The sequence below is a fragment of the Ischnura elegans genome, chromosome 1, assembly GCF_921293095.1.
Source record: "Ischnura elegans chromosome 1, ioIscEleg1.1, whole genome shotgun sequence".
NCBI classification, from domain to species: domain Eukaryota; kingdom Metazoa; phylum Arthropoda; class Insecta; order Odonata; family Coenagrionidae; genus Ischnura; species Ischnura elegans.
Genome location: NC_060246.1, coordinates 24,359,167 through 24,380,776, shown reverse-complemented (window position 1 = coordinate 24,380,776; position 21,610 = coordinate 24,359,167). Strand labels below are relative to the sequence as shown.

The following is a 21,610-nucleotide window of genomic DNA, read 5'->3' as shown; positions in this document are numbered from 1 at the left end:
ATGTTTACATGACTCCTTTGATCTGAACATAAATTAGGCCATTAAACTTACAATGCAACTGTAGTGATCCAATGATGATGGAAGATTTCCATTTCCAAAATATGCATAAATATGTTATTGCGTGACGTCTCAGAATAGCCAGCTATGACTAACTATGCCTCGGGATTTGCACCTTTTCACTTTCTATAACGCATAACCTTCCTCTTCCCCTTCCTCTTTGATGAAAACATCCTGGTTCCACTTCCCTACATAATGGCATGGTGGAGATGCTATTGGTACTCACTCAGTAACTCATACTCAGTCACTGGTCACTCGTCAGTGGTCAGTCAGCAATGTAGCCGTCAGATGGAGTCGAAGCGCGGGTCTTATGGCCCGTGGGACCTAAGCTCCTCGCTATCCACCCATGTCATCACCACCAGCTCCTCTCGTTCCCAAGACTTTTGGTAATATTCTAAATTTTGGCTATTCTGGACGCACAAATTCATCATTACTTTATGTATATTCATTGAATTGATTGGTTAACTGGGATTTTAAAGGTAAATAATCTTTGGGTAAAAACTTTAAATACTTGTGTGTGATTATTCGCTTCGACACCAAGGGCAAGAACCCACGCAATTCAAAGCGTGCGACCCACGACTTTCGAGGTAGCGGGCTGCACCATTACACAACTATCAACAAAATTACCATACTACAAGGCCTGTTTTTTTTGTTAGGGCCGTTGTGCCGTACACTGTAGTAGTTCATGTACCATCCATATAACAAGTGTGATGCTGAAAAAGGGAATTTTGCTCCTCCACAACAATGCGCTGCTGCTCGGACCGGGGAAATGATTGACTATTTTGGCTGGAAAGTTTTCGATCACCCACCCTACAGCCCCGACATTATTCCAAGTGATTTCCAATGAAATTATCAAGAAATTTTTAAATTTCCAAGCTCTGCTATGACTACAAAGATGTGAAGACGGCCGTGAGCTCCTGTTTGTCAGGGCAGGTAGTAAACTTCTTTGAAGATGAGTTTCAAAACTTTATTTTAAGGAATGATAAATGACTAAACAAACAAGGCAATTATGTAAAAATAATAAAGAAAAGTATGAAAATTCTGTAAATAAATGAATTATGAAAAAAAATAATTTTGGCTTATTTTACATAAAAAATGGTCCATACTTAAAAAACAGCCCTCGTAATAACAGAATATGTACTTACTAAAAGCTAAGAAAATTAGAAATACTTTCCACTTACTTTCAATTCCAAAATTGAAATTTTGTGAGTAAGCTCTGCAACACACTGTGTGTTCTCTGCATCACGTATTCTAGCCATCATCAATTCATCTTTCATCTGGAAAAAAGCAAGAATAATACCATAATTAATTATCAACAAAATGGAAATACGGATAGGAAGGTATTTTGAATGCAATTGAAAACAACCAACTTGCATACAAACAGCCAAAAGCAATGAATATTACGAGAAAGGTCCTTGGACTCTATTCCACCGCTTGCAAGGCCACAAGCAATAAATTCTCATTTAGGATATGAAAAATATATTTACAGGTCACAGATAACATTTTTATAAATTAACAACTAATTGTCCATTGAAGAAATCTGCTAAAATAAATCTTTTTCAGTCAAGATTTTTTTCCTGCGACTCATCTTCTGCAATACTTGAGCAGACATTCAAGTAAACTTGGAAGCATTCCTCGTCAACAAGTAAAGAAAATGATTGCTTTATACAGTGAGTCCTCGTTCTACGTCACCCCGTTTAACGTCATTTCGCGATAACGCCACGAAAATTTTGAGACCGTCATTCGTTTATCGCACCTACGCTTCGCAATAACGTCAAGTCTTTTAAATTTCGCGCGGGAAAAAAAAGGCGAAGCGGCGGGCGTTGCAGGTTGTTCGTTTTGTGGGCGGTAATACAGTCAGTCTAAGCAAAGTGTAAAACGGTGTGTTTATTCTTAATTGCGATTACGGTTTTAGCAAAAATTTCCGCAAAAATGAACTCTTACATAGGTGCGCAAGGTTTTACTCGACATAATGGTTTTCAGGAACCTAAAAAGTGATTTCAAGGCATTTTTCCGTCTAGAACTCTGAGATTTTGTCGTCGCTTTTTTTGCCGAGTTCACAATAATTTTGGTTCCTGTAACTGCGACGATAAGGCGACGCTCGCCCGGGTGACCACCATAGCGAAGCCGAAAAGCAAATGCTGGAAGATACAAAAATGGAGAAGGATTTATGTCACTGCTGCTATTGTCGTCGATGAAGACAGGAACTCGTATTTATGCGATAGTTTGGCATTCCCACCGTAAAAAATGCCCCAGATATGATACGCTAACATTTTTTTCGCGTAGGAATTGTGAGGTCTAGGAGCCGATATTCACTTTTAACATTGTTTCTCATGGGATATTATGCTTCGATTAACGTCAATTCATTTATCGTCTCATTTTTCAGGAACAGTAAGTGACGTTAAACGAGGACTCACTGTAATGGGAAAACCTAATGGAAATAGGTAATAAGCCTTGCGTATCCTTGCATAAAATGTAATAATGCAGGTGCCTTTGAGTCAGTTTTTATTTTTTACAAAGATGGCAGAAAACATTGAAAGAGGAATGAAGCTCATGCATTGATAATCCTCAACTTGGATGATGCAAGCATGGATAATCTTGAGTTTATTGTCGATTCCATCACTGACTTCAGATTCCACACAATAATCTTATACATTAATCGAGTCAACAACAATTTTCAATTCACGCATTCAACCTGGAAGGATGTACAGTACATAGTACCACTAATGAAACTTTCATCAAACACATTATATAATTCATGGTGAAATAAAAACACAGTACTATTCCATAACATTATTTTTTTTTTAAATATATTAATATAAGGTTGTGGAATAGTACTGTGTTTTTATTTCACCATGAATATCTCATCGTTCCACCAAGTAATGCCTAAATCTGTTGATTTTATTCACATTATATAAAGTAAATTATGAATGAGAAAAAAGTCTTATTCTTCCTCAACATCAATTTTTCCATAAAGGTACTCCAAAACTCATGGATAAAGGTTGAAAAAAGTAGCTGTTATTCTGAAAAGTACCACCATATAAATGTAATATGACAATATCATTTTTGTGAAAGTTATTATTCTCTTTGAGTGCATTTAATTACTTGTGATGAGCTAGAAAAATCACCCACTGCTTACATGCATACAGCACACTCCCGATTATCCAGGCAAATGATGCGGAGAGACGGCACGAATAATCGGAAAACACGGATGACCCAAACTTTCACTTCAATTTCTTCTAATGTTCATAATTTACGTAAACTAAACAATATATTATTATTCATGCAATTGTACTGTTATTTTAGAGTGCTTCCCGGACTCATTGAGAGCTTTCTTCACCAGTTCGCAATATTTTTAGGGGCGATAACATGGTTGTACTCATATTATTAATGCTCCATGTAAGGCCTCATTTCGAAAACCACACATCTGTGGCTGTGTTATCACGGAAACAAAAAAATGGTTCTTCAAAACCAATGCTTGACGTCGGAAACTACACTGTCGGGCACCACACCACGTAGTCACCTCTCGCACAAGTTGCCAAAGTTGCAAGTGATGCGGGACGTGCATCCGTGATCACAGAGTGCGGTCGCTCGCTGCGAAGCTTGGAAAACAGGAACAAGGTGCTCCCGTGAATGCAGCTAGCACGTGATTGCTTCCATTTTACAAAGGGGATTCTAACAGAAATAATAAGCTCGGTGTATCCTAGCTTTAATGCCGTAATTCCAGTGATTTTGCATCCGATTTTATTTTTTTGTTATGATCACAGAAAATATTAAGTGAGAGTGAAAATCATGCACGGATCATCCGCAATACAGATATACTGCAGCCAGATAATCGGGAGTCTGCTGTATGAATATAAAATTTATATAATATATAATGATATCCAAACAGGCAAAGCCATTATGATCAATGTAAATATTCTACAGGAAAAAAATCTTTCATAATCAATTTAGAAAAAATGGCAAATGAAAGAAAACTGGTAGAAAGACAAGGTAAGAGAGGGGTACAGCCACCAAAATTAATGGAAGACGAAGAAATTCTGATGATGACAAACCATAGAATCAAAAAACCCTTCCCTAGTTTTAGAATTGAATAAGAACATATGCATAATATATTCAGTGATGAAAAGATGAACAAAATGAACAATCAAATACACTAAATATTGCATTCTCTCACCTTTGACTCCAAGTCTGCATACCGGTGTTGCTCTTCCCTGAGACGATTTTGATGCTCACGCTCCCTGGCAGCTGCCTGTTCTAAATCTTCTCGAAGTTTCTTTGTCTCCTCATCCTGCCTGCGGAGCTGATTGGTACTCACTTGAACCTGTAATTGTTCAGAGGTTAATGAGTGGCTAGCTATTAGAGTGTTCATTTAATCTCTGTGGGTGGATTGGTATGGCTAAAGCAAGGGGGTGCAAGTGGGGTAATGAAAACAGCTCAACTTAACCAAATTGTGTACCTTTTGTATTGGCAAAACTGGCGAAGGGTAATAGGCTTTGGATTTAGCCAGTGTGGGATGTAACAGTCAATTCTTTGGTGATAAATCAGCACTCATTATGAAATGCCCTACCATATACACCATTTGCAGGAGCAAAGTAGCCAAGTGAGTCAAGCACATGGCTGCTAATCGAAGGATCCCACATTCATATCCTAGGTTAAGCCTTTGGACACCCTCAAAATAAAATCCTTCAAGTGCAAGGTGGCCCGTGGTAAGGGGGCAACTATTAATTACGTGAAACGTTTAGTGAGGGAAGGGGGTCAAGCCGTTTCTCACCCAATCTCACGTAGGTGAGAGAGAGAGTCCAGGTAAATATCACATACTTATTTTCCGCCAGAAACAGAGTAAAATTACTATCTCAGTAATCTTAAATACCAGTCTAAACTAATATCAAATAAAAATAATTGTTTTCTTAAATATGAATTCTACCCAATGAAGCATAAATTAACACATTTACACTTAAAATACATATTTTGAACAATCTCACGTGGGATTAGAGGGAGGGGAGAAGGGGGTTAGGCCAAATTTCACAATGTCTCACTATGGTGGGAAGGGGGGGGGTCAGAAAATCACCAAAATCAATTCACATGACAAAAGGACTAGCCCCCCCCCCCCCCCCCCACCTTGAACCTATGAAATTCACACGCCCATGGCTAAGTCTACCATCACTTTTCCAAACCAACCTTAACGTTGGTTCACTGTGTAAGGAACCCTTACCTGAGTCTCCAGCTCCATCACTTTCAACCTCAGCTCCTTCAACTCGGTGAGTACCTCCATTTCACGGAGCCTCACTGTCATCAAGTCTTCCTCCAGCCTTTGAGTCTCCCCGCCCCGGCTTTCCCAAAACAATAATTTCTTGGGAGTGCTGTCAGGAGGTGGCTCGGCTTGCATTCGATGTTCCTGGAAATGGCACATACACAAACTGAGACAGAAAGTTCTCCCAAAACAATTGCAATTCCAGTCCAATCTTCAAACTTCAAATGGCCTCCGCATTGTTTTCATGTAATTTACTGCACCGGACATAACTATTTTCTGTATTGCTCCCAAACAATCATTGGATATAGGGACCCCACATTACAATAATTCTGAGCTTTTGCTGGCTATAATTTCTGGGTCATGTTTCCAATAATTCCCAAGTGAGCAGTAAAATTGCTGCCGTATATTGGCAAATGCCCCAACAATGATTTCTTATGAAAAATTGAACATTCCAATTATGTGGTGATGACTATTTAGAATAATTTAATAAGGACAAGGACACATTTTACTTAAAGAGAAGCTTTACTCATTTTTTAGCACTCAAAGCCTAGGTTCCTTCCCAATAAAAAGGGGCATTCTCCTGCCACATTAAGGACACCAATGCACACCTTTTATCTTCAAGGAACACCTTGTTATAAACTTCTACTTTCACAAAAACTTTACGCCAATCAAAAAACTTCCTTTACCTCCCTCTGCATGCCGTGCTAATGATACAAAGATACAGGAACTATTTAAGTACAAACTAACACTTTTCCTAAATAACATTTTGCCAAGAATGAAATTTAATTTCACTCCGACTATGATATGCTGATTGCTTGCTCAAGGGTTAGGATTGGGCAAGACCAAGAGTAGTAGTGGCAAAAAAAAAAACAAGTAATAAGCACTGAAAAATAAGCAGAAGATCCTTATCAACACAAAGCATCATAGTAAAGTCAATTGATTCTCAAATTCAACTAGATTTTCATGTTGACCGATAGAATTGTAGTTTCAACAATGGCACCAGAATTTTTTCATTCAAATCGATCATTGAGTAATTCTATCAATTAAGACAGGAATCCACCAATTTTACTCAATAAATTCAAGTTTACAGACTGACTTACATATAATAATTTTAAATACTGTACAAAAATGAATAGTAAAAGGGTAAGGATGAAGCTAAATATCAAACTCAATGGCTTGCACCAACTCCATCGTAATTTTCACCTATTCATCACACCACTCTACAAATATACTATCATTCTTTGTTTTTATTTGATAATACTGTTGAATATTATTTTTTCATTGTTATTTACTTTATACTTACTATTTGTTAGTTGTTTTCTACGTTATTATGAGTCCTTTGTAATTAGCTTCATGTGATGTTGGACAGCATTAAATAAATAAATATACATGGGAATACGCCATAGCAGCATACAATAAATGACTTGGGTTCCCACCTGGAGATGCCTCTGCCACTGAGCATTTAAATCGGCCACCCTCTGTCGTAGGTCTTTGAGGGATAGGTTTGCCTCAGCTTCCCTTAATTTTACAGCAATCAGTTCCTCTTGAAGATGAGCAACAGAATTGTCCGGAGTTGACTCCCTCAATGTCTTCTTATCCTGGGGGATGAACCATAATTTATACTTTTCAGTATTTTTTATTCCGGCATTCATTCATTTGCTCTTGGGTCCTCATCTTCTATATTATTTCTACTGTATAGATACCTTTTTCTCAACTTATGCGCAACCAAACTCTACAAACGAGGTACCAAAATGCACAGAATTTATCAGAGAACATGCGACGGCATATCTTACTTCCTAAATATTGCTATTGTTTCCTAATATTGGTTTTGAAATAATAAAAAAAAAGTAAATATTCCTGACGTTAACGGCGCACAAACTGATACATTTCTTCATTTGCAACAATATCTCGCATTATTTAAATAACTTTTATCAAAATGCGGTTGATTCCACATTCAAGTCTCCCGTTGATACGTAAGTATGAGTCATCATGTGCATTTAACAGAGGATAGTGTAATTACTTCCAACGTTGTGTTTAAAGAGGTCCTCTGACCTCAATTTGTACATGAACATTCAATTAAATTTGTACATAAGACCCTGCCTTTTTTTTCTACATTTTAAAATTAGAAATGCGCCTATTCCTCTGTGGACCTGCAATGAAAAAGCAGGGGAAGACCACTGGGAGCGCTCGTATCATTTAAACAGAAAAAGATCCAAATTCTTATGATTTTTTTCAGAATTTAATTAAATGGCACCGAGGAATCAGATCACAAGGGGCACTTAAAATACCTCATTTTTTTATGAAGCCCTTAACACATTGACTGCCATGCCAATCATAATGACTGGCAATGAAAGTTTTCACCAGCCCATGATGTTCTTAGCGACTGCCACAGAGGGACTGAATCCCGAAAGAATCACACAACACACGGGTGACCAAGACCGATTGTTTAGAAACAGGACATAACCAGTTAGTCCTTATGACCGTAGTATTTCAAAACAGAGTAAAATTAATTTTTAGATTCATTATCAATGATATTTCTTTATGCCACAAAACAATGATACATTACAGATAAAAATACACCAATAGTGTCACAGGAAATATGTACTGGAACACTATGGCAGTCAGGTTGTTAATGACCAAAAGTTAAAATCCAAAAAAACTGAGAGTAAGCATAAAAATTCTCCCTGCATCCAAGTAAATTTCTGCATCTCTCTCAACATAAGTGAAAGCCAATAAGATGTAAAACTGTATAATTTAAAGGATGACACACTTCATAAGCATTAATAGTGATTTCAATCAAAGTGACTGATTAATATGCAATTCACTGACAAATCTTAAAAGAGAAGAACTCACCGCCTCTAACTCCTGGATTCGTGCACGTAAATCTCTCACAAGAGCATCACTTTCAGCTTGACGCAGACGAACTTTGACCAGTTCTTGCTGAAGACACTCTGCCACTTCATCCTTCTGCCTAAGTTGCTCACTCAGCAGGAGGGCTTCCTCCATGGAGGACTGTCTGGTGCTATGCTGTAAATGAAGAGGCAAAACTATGGCTCATTATCAAGAACAATACTTTAGTTATACTTCAAGGTAAACACAAAGAGAGGCAAATATGTGAAATTAAATGGTAAAGACTTATTGAATAAAGTCACTCACCACATAAATTATCACTCAATACAGTAAGATCTCAACTTACAAGCATCCGACTAATGAACTATCAGAGACAAAACATTCATGCTCACATAAAAAAATTCAAGCGTGCTCAAAATTTCAAAGGTGGCACCTTTGGATTTGGCCAATGCGACTGTTGGAGCGGCATTGAGGATCTTGCAATGCGGTCCTAATGCATGTGATGAATTGTTTGCCTTGACAAATAAATTTCAAATTTAAGGATATGATTTTAACTATCAATCCAACCAGTTTGAAGTCTGGAAATGTTCAGAACTTAGCCCATTTTCGCTTACCGGGGGAAGCTTAAGTTTTTCAGATCAAGACGTTTCGCACATACTGGGGAACAGTTGGTGACGACAATGAGTTAATGCAAGATTATTAAGCAGTGCTGCATTCAGAAGGATAAATGTATTTTTTGATGCCTAGCTAGGCTTTTCAATTTATGAATAAAGTCTCAGAATGCATCTTGTTTATATGTCAAGGACTTACAGTATTCACAAATATAATACATCCAAGAGTATTCAATGGAACCTCCATGGTAATTTATTACATTGATACCAACAGTAGGTACTTGAAAAAGAGCACAAATAAGTGAATGCCTAAAAAACAAAATAATTCAAATTTACTTCCATTCTGCATTGGAAAAAAGCAAATTTCATTCTTGTATCCCTTTGACCATGCACAAATTCTTTAAAAAAATTAAAGAATACCATTTGTCCTAACAGATATGTCAAATTCTACTCAGCTACATTAACATAGGTTAGAAAAGACAGCCATGAAAGAGCATCATGTACCATATTATTTAGTAAATGCCATTTATACCCGTTAAATATATAATATGCCATTTATACCCCATATATTTAATAGTTAACCTCCCACCCATGAAATGTGATTAAGAAATGACTTTTCGGTACTAATCGTAAGTATTTTTGGGTATTGGAATTCATTATCACGTTTTTTCCCCAAAGTTTTTAATGAAAAACATTTTTTTGCGAAAAGAAAACCTAAAAAGTTGATTTTTCTTCAGATTTCTTGAAAACTATTTTTTTTACCCGTACGAACCGAAACAGTGGTTACAAATTTGAAACTGATAGTAAGTCTCTCAGTACAGAGTAAAATTCTCGATGCTGTGATGGCAGTTAGGTCAGTGATGGTGGCAAGGATGGAAAGGGTCTCAAAGATTGATTTTTAAACTTCACTTGGTTTGCCTTCCATTCCTCAAACAAAAAAAATCTACATTTGAAAAAAAAGAACAATTCTGTAGGAAATTTATTCCAGATTTAACAGGTGCATTCACTGTTTCTGTAATTTCAGTCATAAATGTGTTGAAAAAAAACTAAAAAAATCAATTTTTTCCATATTTCCATGAAAAAATAGTTTCCCAGTCAAACATTGATTGGAAAACCTGAAAATTGCCTTGGACTCCCAAAAAGTCACATGGTAAAAAAATAATCCATCACAACTTGACAGTTTTATAAGGTTGACCGATTCCAGAGTGATACAGTGGAATTCGGACATATTGAAATGAAAGGTAGTATCACTTTTCCAGAATAAGTTGACAGATGATGAGAATGAAATAAGGAAACCTACAGAATCTTTCACAAGCAGTGCCAACCGCTGGTTCTCTTCCTGAACAATCTCTAGCTGATGGGTCACATCCAAGTGAGTGCGCCGCAAAGCTGCCAGCTCCCGTTGAACAACAAAGGTAGTCTCCTCCTCCTCAGCACGAGAAACTTGACCCCGGACTAATCGGTCAGCCAATTCACTTGACTCAGCCTCCAAGAGCTCCACCCTCTGTCTAAGCAGCCTATTTTCAGTCCTCAAACGCTGGAAGGCAGAGGAAGAAAAGGCAATGACGCAACTTTTAATAAGGGCTCAGAAACTCATTGAATGTTATCCAAGTGGATGGATTAATTCCAAAAAAAATTTTAATTAAAATATAAATATGAAAATATTCATGACCATTACAATTTAGGGGGAGGGGGTACAAGATTATCTACTTTGCACACAAACATTCACCATTTTCTCCATATTTACATCCGAGTTTTAACAAGAATTTGCTTTCAGTCCCCGGTGAGATACTAAGTCAAAATGAATTGACATAAATAATTATATGATGATTCAAGGTTGTAGAGTCATTCATTAACCTAAAAATTCAGATGAATATTTAACCAGAGAAAATGCTGCGAGTACTAATGCTGCACATTAAAATGGAGAATGAAAAATGTAAGAACACTAAATTCCGATAAATTCAACATTTTCCTACAATAGAATAAATTAAGGCCTCAAAAACACTCACATGAAATCCAGAGACCATCATTGCAAAGGCACTAATACTGGAGCCAAATGTTTCTATGATAAAGATATTCATTTTATGAGGATGGAACAGTAGCACAGCTATTTACACCCAAAAGTTTTTGACATCTGGTAAGGGCACAGTGGAGAGACAAGACCTCAAAACGTTCAGCAAACACAGGCTATAAATCATTTTAGATCTTAATTGAAGAAAATGATTTTCTGATGTGCCAAAGAAACTGTAAATGATAACACCAAGGGAAAAAGGTAATTCACTGAAGAAAGATACCATAAGAAATAAAAAAGCAGGCCTTCATACTCAGTAAACAAATGATTGAACACCGTATCAATTTTTTTCCGAATAAATATATATAAAACACTTTCAACCTAATGAAAAAAGAAAACAAAAAAGCTGAAGTCATCACGGCTTCAGTTTTAAGTACTCACTCTTAATTCCACCATTTCTTCTTGCTCCTTGGTCTTCATCACAGTATAATCTTTTTCAAGTTTTTTCATCTTTTTGGAGTTGAGTTTAGTGCTGTAAGCTATGTTCATAAGATTCTCAGAATCAGCCTCAGCACGGAGGGGAAGGTCCTTCTGAAAAAACTGTTAAAGACGTAATGTAAGAAAAAGGAAATATTTTAAAACTAAAATGCAATATGTACGAGTTAAGCCACAACGTGCAGATGAAGATGCTAATGATAAGTGTCAAAACTTTCACTTCCTCTCAACACAGAGCTCAACTATTTTACTTAAGGTAGTATATGTACCACAGTATTTCACAACAAAATTTGTTTTACAAGTCCCATGCATGCTTAAAAAGTTCTTTTGACATTTCTTTCAACTTCAACAACATAATGCCCCCGGCAAAGCTGGCGAATCTTCAGCCAGCATATCATACCATATATTTAGCCCATGCAATGACAAATAATTTGCTCTGCCATAAGATGAGCTCACTTGCATGCAGAAAATTTTCGTGTGGTGGATTTCAGAAACATAGCTATGACAAGATTTACAAAAAGAAATCGTCCTCACCATTCCCTTGTTTCCTAAACATTTATCATTTTCGTAGACAATTTCTTGACCAATTAGGAAAAAATTTTAAGTGCTGATTAAAATAAAGAGGGCAATATTACTTATATCCATCAACTTTATTGATTAAGTCATGTAATCAAGGCAGAATAATCAGAAATACACATAATGGGGAACTCCACTGAAAATGGATGATTATATGATAAAAAAATATCCTTCGTTCTGAAAATAATAGTGAAAGCAGTTCTTCTCTAACCTGCGTATTGTTCCTAAAATTCCACTTTGAAAATTGTATAATAATCTTGCACTCCAAAAGACCCATTGCCATGTTGGCTGAGCGTGACCTAAGAGTACAGTAAACAATACGTTTACGTGGTGCCAGTAGAGTATTAGTCTCAGTTTTAGAAAAACCCATGTATCTCTCAGTACAATATATGTTTTTCATAGCACTATATGTTAATTTCATCATCAACCATGTGCAGCATAGTCTTAACAAATAGCGCTTAATACTTTTTCATCTTCCCCATCTACGGCAATTTCCACAGTATGAGATTATTGTTCTCACTTAATGCTCTGATGTCACCATAGCCCCAACAGTAAAAATGCTCAAATTTATTAACGGTTGAACCTAAAAAACTGCTGAAACACTGTATGTCTCTCTTCCAGACCTTAGGAATGCTAAGTAAATTGGCATAAAATATGATCCATTGTATTTCTCCAAAAGGTTAAATTCACATATTCCAATATTGCAACAAGTACACATTTAAAGAATTGAGTAAATGACAGTGGTTAAATTAAATACAAACCAAGCTTTATATTAATAGTGAACGAGATTGCTGATTTTTATGTTACATTTCAATTTCGCGGCTACTCAGCTCCGTGCCGAGAAATCTTCATTACTGAAGAAGAATTAAGTGGCCATGATTTAATCTACCTTCAGAATGTTCCCAGAATAAGTCAAACGAAGTCGGAGTCAGCTATCGCACAATTCACGCACCGTAAAAACTTTTAAACTATTCACAACTGTTTTTCACACACCCTTCAAGTTACGAATCACTATCATTGTAGATGTCTCTTCTCATCGTTACCATTTTGTTATTGCCATGGATCGAGTCTGCTTACTCGCATTCTGATGTCACAGGGCGTTCTTGCAGTGCGAAAGAATTTGGTAATTTTTGTGAACTTTCCAGCTGTGTAGCAACAAGAATATATATAATTATGAAGTCATATTTTGCATATGTTAATAACTTTTAATTACTTATCTAGACATGTAAAAAAAATTACCTTTAAATTTATGAGAGCACCCCATAGTTCTGCTGGGGGGCTTTGGTCACCCACCTGTGTGCCTACTCTCACTGCAATCTAAATTTGCCTTTACAGCTCTTAGACTTCCCCTGAAAATTTCAGGTAGAGTTTAGCGATTCCAGAAATTCTCCAGTTATCCTTGACTAGTACATTATGTCCCAGAGAGAGCAGCTAATCTGATCATCAACACACCTCTTACATCAATGTTTCATGATTTGCTATACTAGCTATTCCACCTTAAACTTTTCCTTATTCATGAGAACCAGGCTTCATGGAAGGATGGAGCTTCAATTTAGCTTTTATTTTGAATGAATAACCATGAAAGTATCCATGGTAATAATAAGTTTTAAATCTTGGCCTATTCTTTCCTCAAAATTCATAACTTTAACTGAAACATTCACCCTATTGTCACAGATTTTATATTTTCAAGGAATGGCAAACTTAATTCACTGTTACTTTAATATATTTGCAGAAGTATATTTAATAATAATACATACACACACAAACAAACTGGGAAAATACGTAAGCATTACAAATTCAGAATGACAGTGTTCTGGTCCTCCGCTAAGGTAAAGCCAAAAGAATTGAAGCAGGTATCCTAGTCCCTTGAAAGTACCTGAATATTTAACGAGGGCATAAGCAAAGTGATAAGTGAATAATTAAAATTATAAACAAATCACTCTTCAATCAGATTACCATCCGCAGAACATTCCTTCAATGTTAAACAATATGTACCTTTTGAATCAGCTTCTATTTATGCATTTTACAACCTACATGAGTTCCTCTAAGAATCATCTCATCTGCCATAACCCAGGAGGAGTTGAAACACTAGTCTCTCATTACAAGAGAATCACCAGGCAGGCATAATCAAATTGCAGCAAACGGGGTTTTGCCATCAAGCCATTTACGAGTCTTGCAGCAGCCGGACTCCAAAGCCTCAAAAACACTTCAATTCAAGTGTCACAAGGAAATAAGGTGAAATGTCATATTGCCCTGGTTTCTCAGAAATGAGATTAATTACTAAGCTTCTATGCATAAAAATGTTTAAATGAATTCATTTTGGATAGTCTCTACCTTTCAAATTAAGTACCTTTAGGCTTCATTACTGGAGGTATTACTACCTAATAGGTTACTTGATCACTGCAATAGCCTAACATGACAACAATAACGGTTACAGGCACCATGAACTGAGATGAGCCAACACATCAGTACTGCAGGACTTGGAATCACATAAGACTCATACCAGTCAATCATCACTTGAGTTGGCTTCTAACAAATATTTCAAAGCAAATCAGAATCTATGAGGCCAAAAGAAAAATTAAAATCATCAGCTGCATTTTAGTAGACCATGAGTCTCTGGTGACTGTAAGCAAAAGGCAAATAATAATATATTTGACAGCATAATTGGCTTAAGATATAAATCCACTATATGAAGCAGGACATTGACAACATCCTTCCAAAAGGAACAGATAAGGGTATAAGATTGGAAAATGAAATTGCCAAGGTAAAATATTTGCCACCAACAACATATGTACCAAAAAAAAAACATTATTTCCTCAAGAAAAACTGCATGGCTTTCAATATCTATCCACATCTGTCGCAAAGAGGGGTTTATTCCCCGACAGTGGCTTACTAAGCAAGACCTCCGTCCTCTGTGTCTCAGTGTGGACTTGAGACGTCAACACCATGTTTGGTCTAGCCAGTCTGCAATTTTCCTTGAAGGAAGATGGCTTGGTGGTGCAACTGGTAGCAAACCTGACTGATAATCGAGAGATCCGGCTTCGAATTTCGGCTAAGCCAAATGATTTTTTCATGGTGAATTTCATCCTCACCATATATATTCAGCATAATAGTAAAAGTTCATTTTTCACTTGCCATTCTCCTCAATTTATCCTCTACCTCTCCCCTCACTGTAGCACCTCAAGTTCTACCCATAATCCCTACCACTTTCCGAATTTCCTCTATAGGAATACCATCTTGAGAGCCCTTCCTATCACCTGAGAACAATTCGATGGTGTTTTTTCGCAGGTATTTCTTTTGCCCTCTTATCCAACATTCAGTCTATGTGGTTTCTATTTATACTTTGGTTTCCTTTTAGTACTACTATTGTTTATGTTCAAACATTGCATTGTTTTGATTAATTTCATCATTGAATTTTACCATTTTTCTACAGTTAATTGACCTTCCGAGCATTAGGTTACAACATGGGTTTCTACTCAAGAGTCTAAACATGGGTTTCTACTCAAACCACACCCAAGTTTTTTTCACATTACCACAATGTGCTCAAGTTAAGGGTCAATAGCATTTACATACCTTGAGCATCCCTTCCATATCAAGACAGAGCAGATCTTCCTTCCCTATGGTCAGCAATGCCAAGGCAGTTTTAAATATTATTTCCATTCCTTCTGACAAGAACACATCCATGATCCTGCATAAACAATCAAAAGGATCTTAAAGTAAATCTCAATTCAACATTACTATACATATGGTTAGGCCCATGCATTAGTCAACTATGTAAGCATTTTGGTCAGAACTGCAGAACTTGAAATCAATGACATAATCATATAGTTTATTCATCATGCCGGAAAAACTTCATGAAATAATCCAATTGTTTTTTTTTAAATTAACGTAACTGGAGTTAAATTGGATAGCAGGAAGATAACTGTAAGCTATAAGCATTTAATTACTTATGGGCACCAAGTTGTAATCTTCTATATATATAAAAGAAAGTCGAAAATCGTGTTAGTTAGAACACTTATAACTCGAGAACGGCTGCACCGATTTCAATGAGATTTGGTTCTTTAGATTCGCCTCAGGCGGGGTTAACATATAGGCTATTAAAAAAAGGATAATTTCACAAAAAACATTCATCTCTTTCCTATGGACATGCTTTTAGGAGTTATAGTAACACAACAATTGATAAGTCGGTCAAAACTACAAATTAAATAATTTGTTTTGTTTTTACCACTTTAATAACTGAATTTAGTAACAATATAACATTTTAATTACTAAATATATTCAAAATATTAATTAAATTGAAATTACATTTAAAAAATTTAATTCGAGCTAATTGTAAGCCCAGCCGTGGCCCAGCTCGAGTTGACACTTCACTACCGTGTTTGTAAACAAATCTCCAAGCAATTGTTTACAAACGTAATGTCCGTGTTCCTGTCGAGGAATCGAGTAGTTTTAACTCATTTCCTTGGAATGAATACAAATTAGTTTCAGCGAAAGGTGAGCTCATTAACAAAGAGTTCCAGAATATGATTGATCACCAAAAGAATCAAAGATGGTTGATTTAGCGAGCAAGAACGAAGATGTGGATGACTAAAACGAGGTAAATTCAAATAGTTCGTACTCTGCATGAATTCGAATCTTTTAAATGTGTAACAAACGAAGACGAAATCACCAACTATCTATCTGAATATTTTAAGACCTTGGACGTACCTGGCTTACCAAGGCACGATTTACAGCAAAGTGTAATTTCTGTGTTCATGATCTTTCGAAGCCTAAACAAACCATAACTATCCAACGGAACGTGTTTGGTGATTAAAATAATTGCTAATGAATGTGATTCACGCAACTTTACTCAAAGGAAAATTCAAAGGTGAGGAAGTCCTTATTCCGTAGATTCCATGATCTCAACTCATATGCCCTTTTGAGCTTAAACGTATTAAATTTCCAATTCGTGTTGCATTCGTGATAACGATTAAAAAATCGCATGGTCAGTCTTTCAGTTTTTGTGTTGTTTGTGCTCATGTACTAATGAAAACCCATGATTTTCTCATGGTCAATTTAACGTGCATGTTCACGAGTCGATAAACCATCCTCTGTATTTCTTCCTTCGCTTCAAGTGCGTAGCTAGGATATGGGGTTTAGGGCGCAGCTAATACCACGGGTCTGTAGGGTATAGAAAACTCGCTAAGGTAAGCGGGAAGTGTGGGGGCACTTCCTTCAGACATTTTTTAAGATAAATGGTTCAAAATAGTGGGTTTTGCGACTGTGTGAATAGTTAAATATGTTTTATTTGTTAGTCATCCGTCCCCCTAATATTAATGACAAAATCTTTCATAAAAAAATTCTCTAAGCTCTTGGGGGGGGGGGGGAGTTTATCTCCCAAAACCTCCCCTCGCTGCGCCACTGCTTTGCTTCGCTATATTTATTTAGCTTCATCTTGCACCTGATAACAAAACAAAAACTGTTGTTTATCAGAAGGTGCTTGACGCAAGATATTAAACCCGAATGTGTAGGGCTCACCGTGGTGCGTTTACGCATGCAGTACGTTTAAGCAGAGCATTTTTTCCAAACAGAGATACTGAAACTGGCGCGCCTTAGGTCATTTAATGCGAATGCTGCCTCATAGGGGCTTTTTTTGCACGATATTGAGCATCAGTCAAGCGTCGGTCTGGGGTTGTGTCAACCTCCCCCCTGAATGGGCCAAGTGTATGCAACAGACTTGGACCTAAAAACATTTTTTTTACAGCTAATAACCAACCACAGCTAATAATAGCCAACAACTGAATGCGTATAATTTTTATTTCATGAACTGCTTTATTAAACCACAATGCCCAAAATTTCTTAACCTAAAATGTAAGAAAATTTGTTGAAAAAAATCCGCGTAAACGTGCTCCGATCCACCCTATGTAGATTCAATAAAGAAAATGTCTTCCTGACAAGCAATTTTGGTACTCATTTACGTAGTTTTATTGAATTTGTATCCTTATTTTATTATAATAAACATGATTAAAAACGATACAGCCGCTCTTGATTTATAAATGGTGTAAGTAAACTGTAAGTTCATTGATTGTTAGGCGGTACGAAGTTCGCCGGGTCAGCTAGTTAATAATAAAAGCAAAGATGGTAAATTCTCACCTGCAAGCAACTGGAAGAGGAAGAGCAGTAGTAAAAAGAGTGAGGAACCAACTGCTAGCATACATACTGGTATGAAAGCTCTGCGACTGAAAGTGGACATGAAGATCTGGAAGCAGTTCCTAAAATATAAACCATAAAAAAAATTTAGATCACCCCATAAATGACCACTTCAGAAAATCAAACACCATGACAGCTAGCCAACTGACAAATATGCTTCATCAAAACAAAATACAGGCACGTTTTGCTGAACACTGGATAGAAAACAAGACTGCAGAGCCAAGCTGTAAGCCAAAATAAAGAAGCCCTGAAAGAGGACAGACAAGGTGTCAATATACTGAAGAAATGGCTGCATTCAGGCCCAAAAATGCCTGGCCATTTTGGAGAGTTGAAAATAAAATATCTAGTCATGTCTACATGAACTGTTTAACACCATAATTGATCACTAACATTCTTAACGCCAAATATATCACCATACAGGTAGGTTTTAAAATCACCATCAAAATTGGTGAGTAAATATTAAAACCTGAAGGTCATTCCTACACCAATACTATTCATGCAGTTTGTTGAACCAAAATAGACGGCATATATATTTTTTTATACTTGACAGCAAATTCCTACCTTCCCAGAGTGCCCACACACTGATTGAGTAAATTTTTTCATTCTGATGAAAATTTTAAAATTAAGAAAAGAAATGAAAACCTTTGATATTGCATTAATAAAAAGTAGAATAACTTTTAACTGAATATGATTATTGTTTGTCATATTACTGATAATTTACCAGTGTCGTATTCTGGGCCCATTTCCTCAAAGAATAAACAGCTACAATGAACTCATAAAATTGTTTCTTGCTGCTTGTAAAAAAAAATTATTTTACTTTGTTAGGGAAAATAGCTTCCTTTCATCTTTCTCATAGGATCTGCTACTTATATTTTCCCCTATATGTGATGCTTGACTAGCTCCCTGATTTCCATATAAGATTGCTTAGCTGGAGTCTGGTGAACTGAGTGTCTCATAAAAGCAAACTTGTCTTACGTCAGTCTTATTCAACTTGGCGGCAATTAGCAGTGGCAACAGCCTTTTCATATTAATGCCAAAGAACAAGAAATAGGGTCCCAAGGCTCAAGTAAGCGAGGTGACATTTTCCCTTTTTTGAGGGAATAAAAGATCATAACACAGAGGGGTTCACCCACTGAAGTGTTCCAGTTGTGATACCTTTGAACAAGGAGAAATAGGTTTTTTCCCACTAGGGGAGCAGATAGGCTATCTAAACATAAAGAAAAATTTACAATCTCCAACCAATCACCAATCAACAGGGACCAAAATAGTGACTTCAACCCTCTCATCCTGCATGTGGATAAGAGATGAAGATAAAACGCTGTGGAAGAGTTGAATATCCATTACTACACAAACTCACACATCATCAATGAAGATCTACGCCCCTTTCTTCCACCACTTCTTCACTTTCTTCCCGACTTGATCAACCCTTCCTCTTTTCCTCCCACCAGGTATGGTATGGTATGGTATTTGGAGGAGGCGACCGACAGCTGAGGTCATTTGCGCCATGAGGGTAGGGAGAAACCCGGCGTCGGCATTAGCCTGCTCTTCACGAAAGGCGCCAAGGGGACCACGGCTTAACGTCCCATCCGACGGACGGAGTGTTGCGCTTGAAATGTCCTCCACACAGCACTCAAGCAGGGATCGGGCAGTCATTGAAAATTCTCTGCCACTGCCAGGATTTGAACCCGAGCCCGCCGGGTGGGAAGCCAACACTCTAGCCACCACACCAACCCGATCCCCGAAAAACCTCCCACCAGGATGACTATCCAAGCAAATCCCCTTTAAACACCTAAACATCTCCCAATGCCTTAACACTTTACCTGCTGTAACCACCTCCGATGGCACACCACTTGCCTATATGTAGATGGATCGACTTTTACATTCCTTTTCTTGTGGAATTAAAATAAACAATGAAATACCATACTGAAACCAAGGATGGCAACGATGAACTACCAGAGGAAATGTTATAGCAGAAATGTTTACAAACATTCCTACAAAATATTTAAAATATATTCATTGATGTAAAGCAGCAAATATGAATGGATTTCGGAATCACTTCCTGACATGGATTTCTCGTTATTTCTTATTGAGGCATTAGACACATACATTTGAGAAGCAGTCCTACTCAATCAAGGAAAAGGAGTAACAGGAAACTGAAGGCTATGAATTGAGAGATGAAAATTTTTACGAAAGTGATACAAAGAGAAACATGAAAAAAATAAGAGACCGCTAAGATATAGTAAAACAATTATGACAAGATAACCACACCATTTCACTTTCATCCATTAGATCAGCACTGCAGGACGTGGAATCACATCAATGTCATACAAGTCATTCATCACATCTAATGGTGTAAATGAGTTCAAATCAACGAGACTATTAGCCCCCAAAATTAACGTCTTACATAGCAGAAACTAACAGAACTAGTCATGCTACTCACTTGGACAAGGTTTTCAAGTTGATACATGCAGAGCCCCAACTCTGCCATAGTGGGCTTGAACATATCCCTCATTCTGTACTCTTGCATTAATTCGACAAAAACAGCAAATGCTTCCTCTTCTGGCATCTGTAAAATCAAGCACGATTCAGGATGAGTAGCCTCATCAGACTGCACTTAAGCTACCTTCAAAAATGTTTTTCAGTATTATCACATTAGCAATGATGACTGTAATTGTCTAAATAATGACTACAGCATTAAAAAATTCACTACAGTCTAAATAATAATTCTTGTGTAAAGCATTAGATCAGCACTGCAGGACGTGAAATCATACAACGTATATTGTCATACAGGTCATTCATCATTTCTAATGAAGTTCCATACAAAATTCAAACATCAAAAACTGAGCCCAGAGAATTTATACATTCTCACATATCGCAAAAATGAAAACCCTAAAGATTGAAGGAAAATGAATACCTCCATTAGAAGAAGACCAACAATAAACCCCGATCCTTGGCAGTATCCCACTTCTCTGTCATGTAGAGAGTAGGCCTTCATCACATTAAACAAGCTCTCTTGACCGAGGCCATCTTTCTCCTTGAAGAAGTCATGCTCTGGGTAGGTACGGGCAATGTCTCTTCGTATCACCTGAGAAATAGAATTGAATTGATTAAAAAAAGCCATTCTTATCATGACCAGATATCATGCCCATTTACCATGTGTGCTCCAGTAGATTCTAATCTTTCCAAATTAGTACTTACATACAACAGTTAATAATGTATACATGAAAAGCATGATAGCATTAAAAAAATACATTTCTACTGGTTAATGAAAATAAAAGCCAAAAAATTACTTTTATCATCATATAATAAATTCATACAGCAATATGAAATTATATCCAGTAGAATACATAGGTTTTTCACATCATACAAACCAAACTTACTTATTAATCCTTAACTCTCTACTATACAAACAGTTCCTCACCTTTTCACAAGCAGAGGTTGCCTTGATGTACTCGGGATATTGCTTCTTGGCAGGTGAGTCGCGTGCCCCACAAAGAAGTTGCCACGCCATGCCTCGGAATGGTTTTGGTATTCCTCTCCGTACCAAATCCTTCAGAAAAGAAAAAT

At 36.8% G+C, this 21,610-nt stretch overlaps 1 protein-coding gene across 5 annotated transcripts in view; it reads right to left on the bottom strand.

Moving 5' to 3' along the window:
- The window catches only part of LOC124157287 (ecotropic viral integration site 5 ortholog), a 174,616-nt gene that overhangs the window by 6,731 nt on the left and 146,275 nt on the right, over positions 1-21,610 (bottom strand). For all 5 annotated transcript variants that reach the window (XM_046531904.1, XM_046531886.1, XM_046531894.1 and 2 more), the window contains 12 exons: positions 21,465-21,593; positions 20,958-21,128; positions 20,484-20,609; positions 17,987-18,105; positions 15,428-15,542; positions 11,225-11,383; positions 10,073-10,309; positions 8,165-8,338; positions 6,748-6,909; positions 5,273-5,455; positions 4,235-4,381; positions 1,239-1,334 (listed from right to left, as the gene is read on the bottom strand). In XM_046531904.1, the coding sequence (XP_046387860.1) occupies positions 1,239-1,334; positions 4,235-4,381; positions 5,273-5,455; positions 6,748-6,909; positions 8,165-8,338; positions 10,073-10,309; positions 11,225-11,383; positions 15,428-15,542; positions 17,987-18,105; positions 20,484-20,609; positions 20,958-21,128; positions 21,465-21,593 (1,818 nt within the window). The remainder of the gene's footprint in view (positions 1-1,238; positions 1,335-4,234; positions 4,382-5,272; positions 5,456-6,747; positions 6,910-8,164; positions 8,339-10,072; positions 10,310-11,224; positions 11,384-15,427; positions 15,543-17,986; positions 18,106-20,483; positions 20,610-20,957; positions 21,129-21,464; positions 21,594-21,610) is intronic.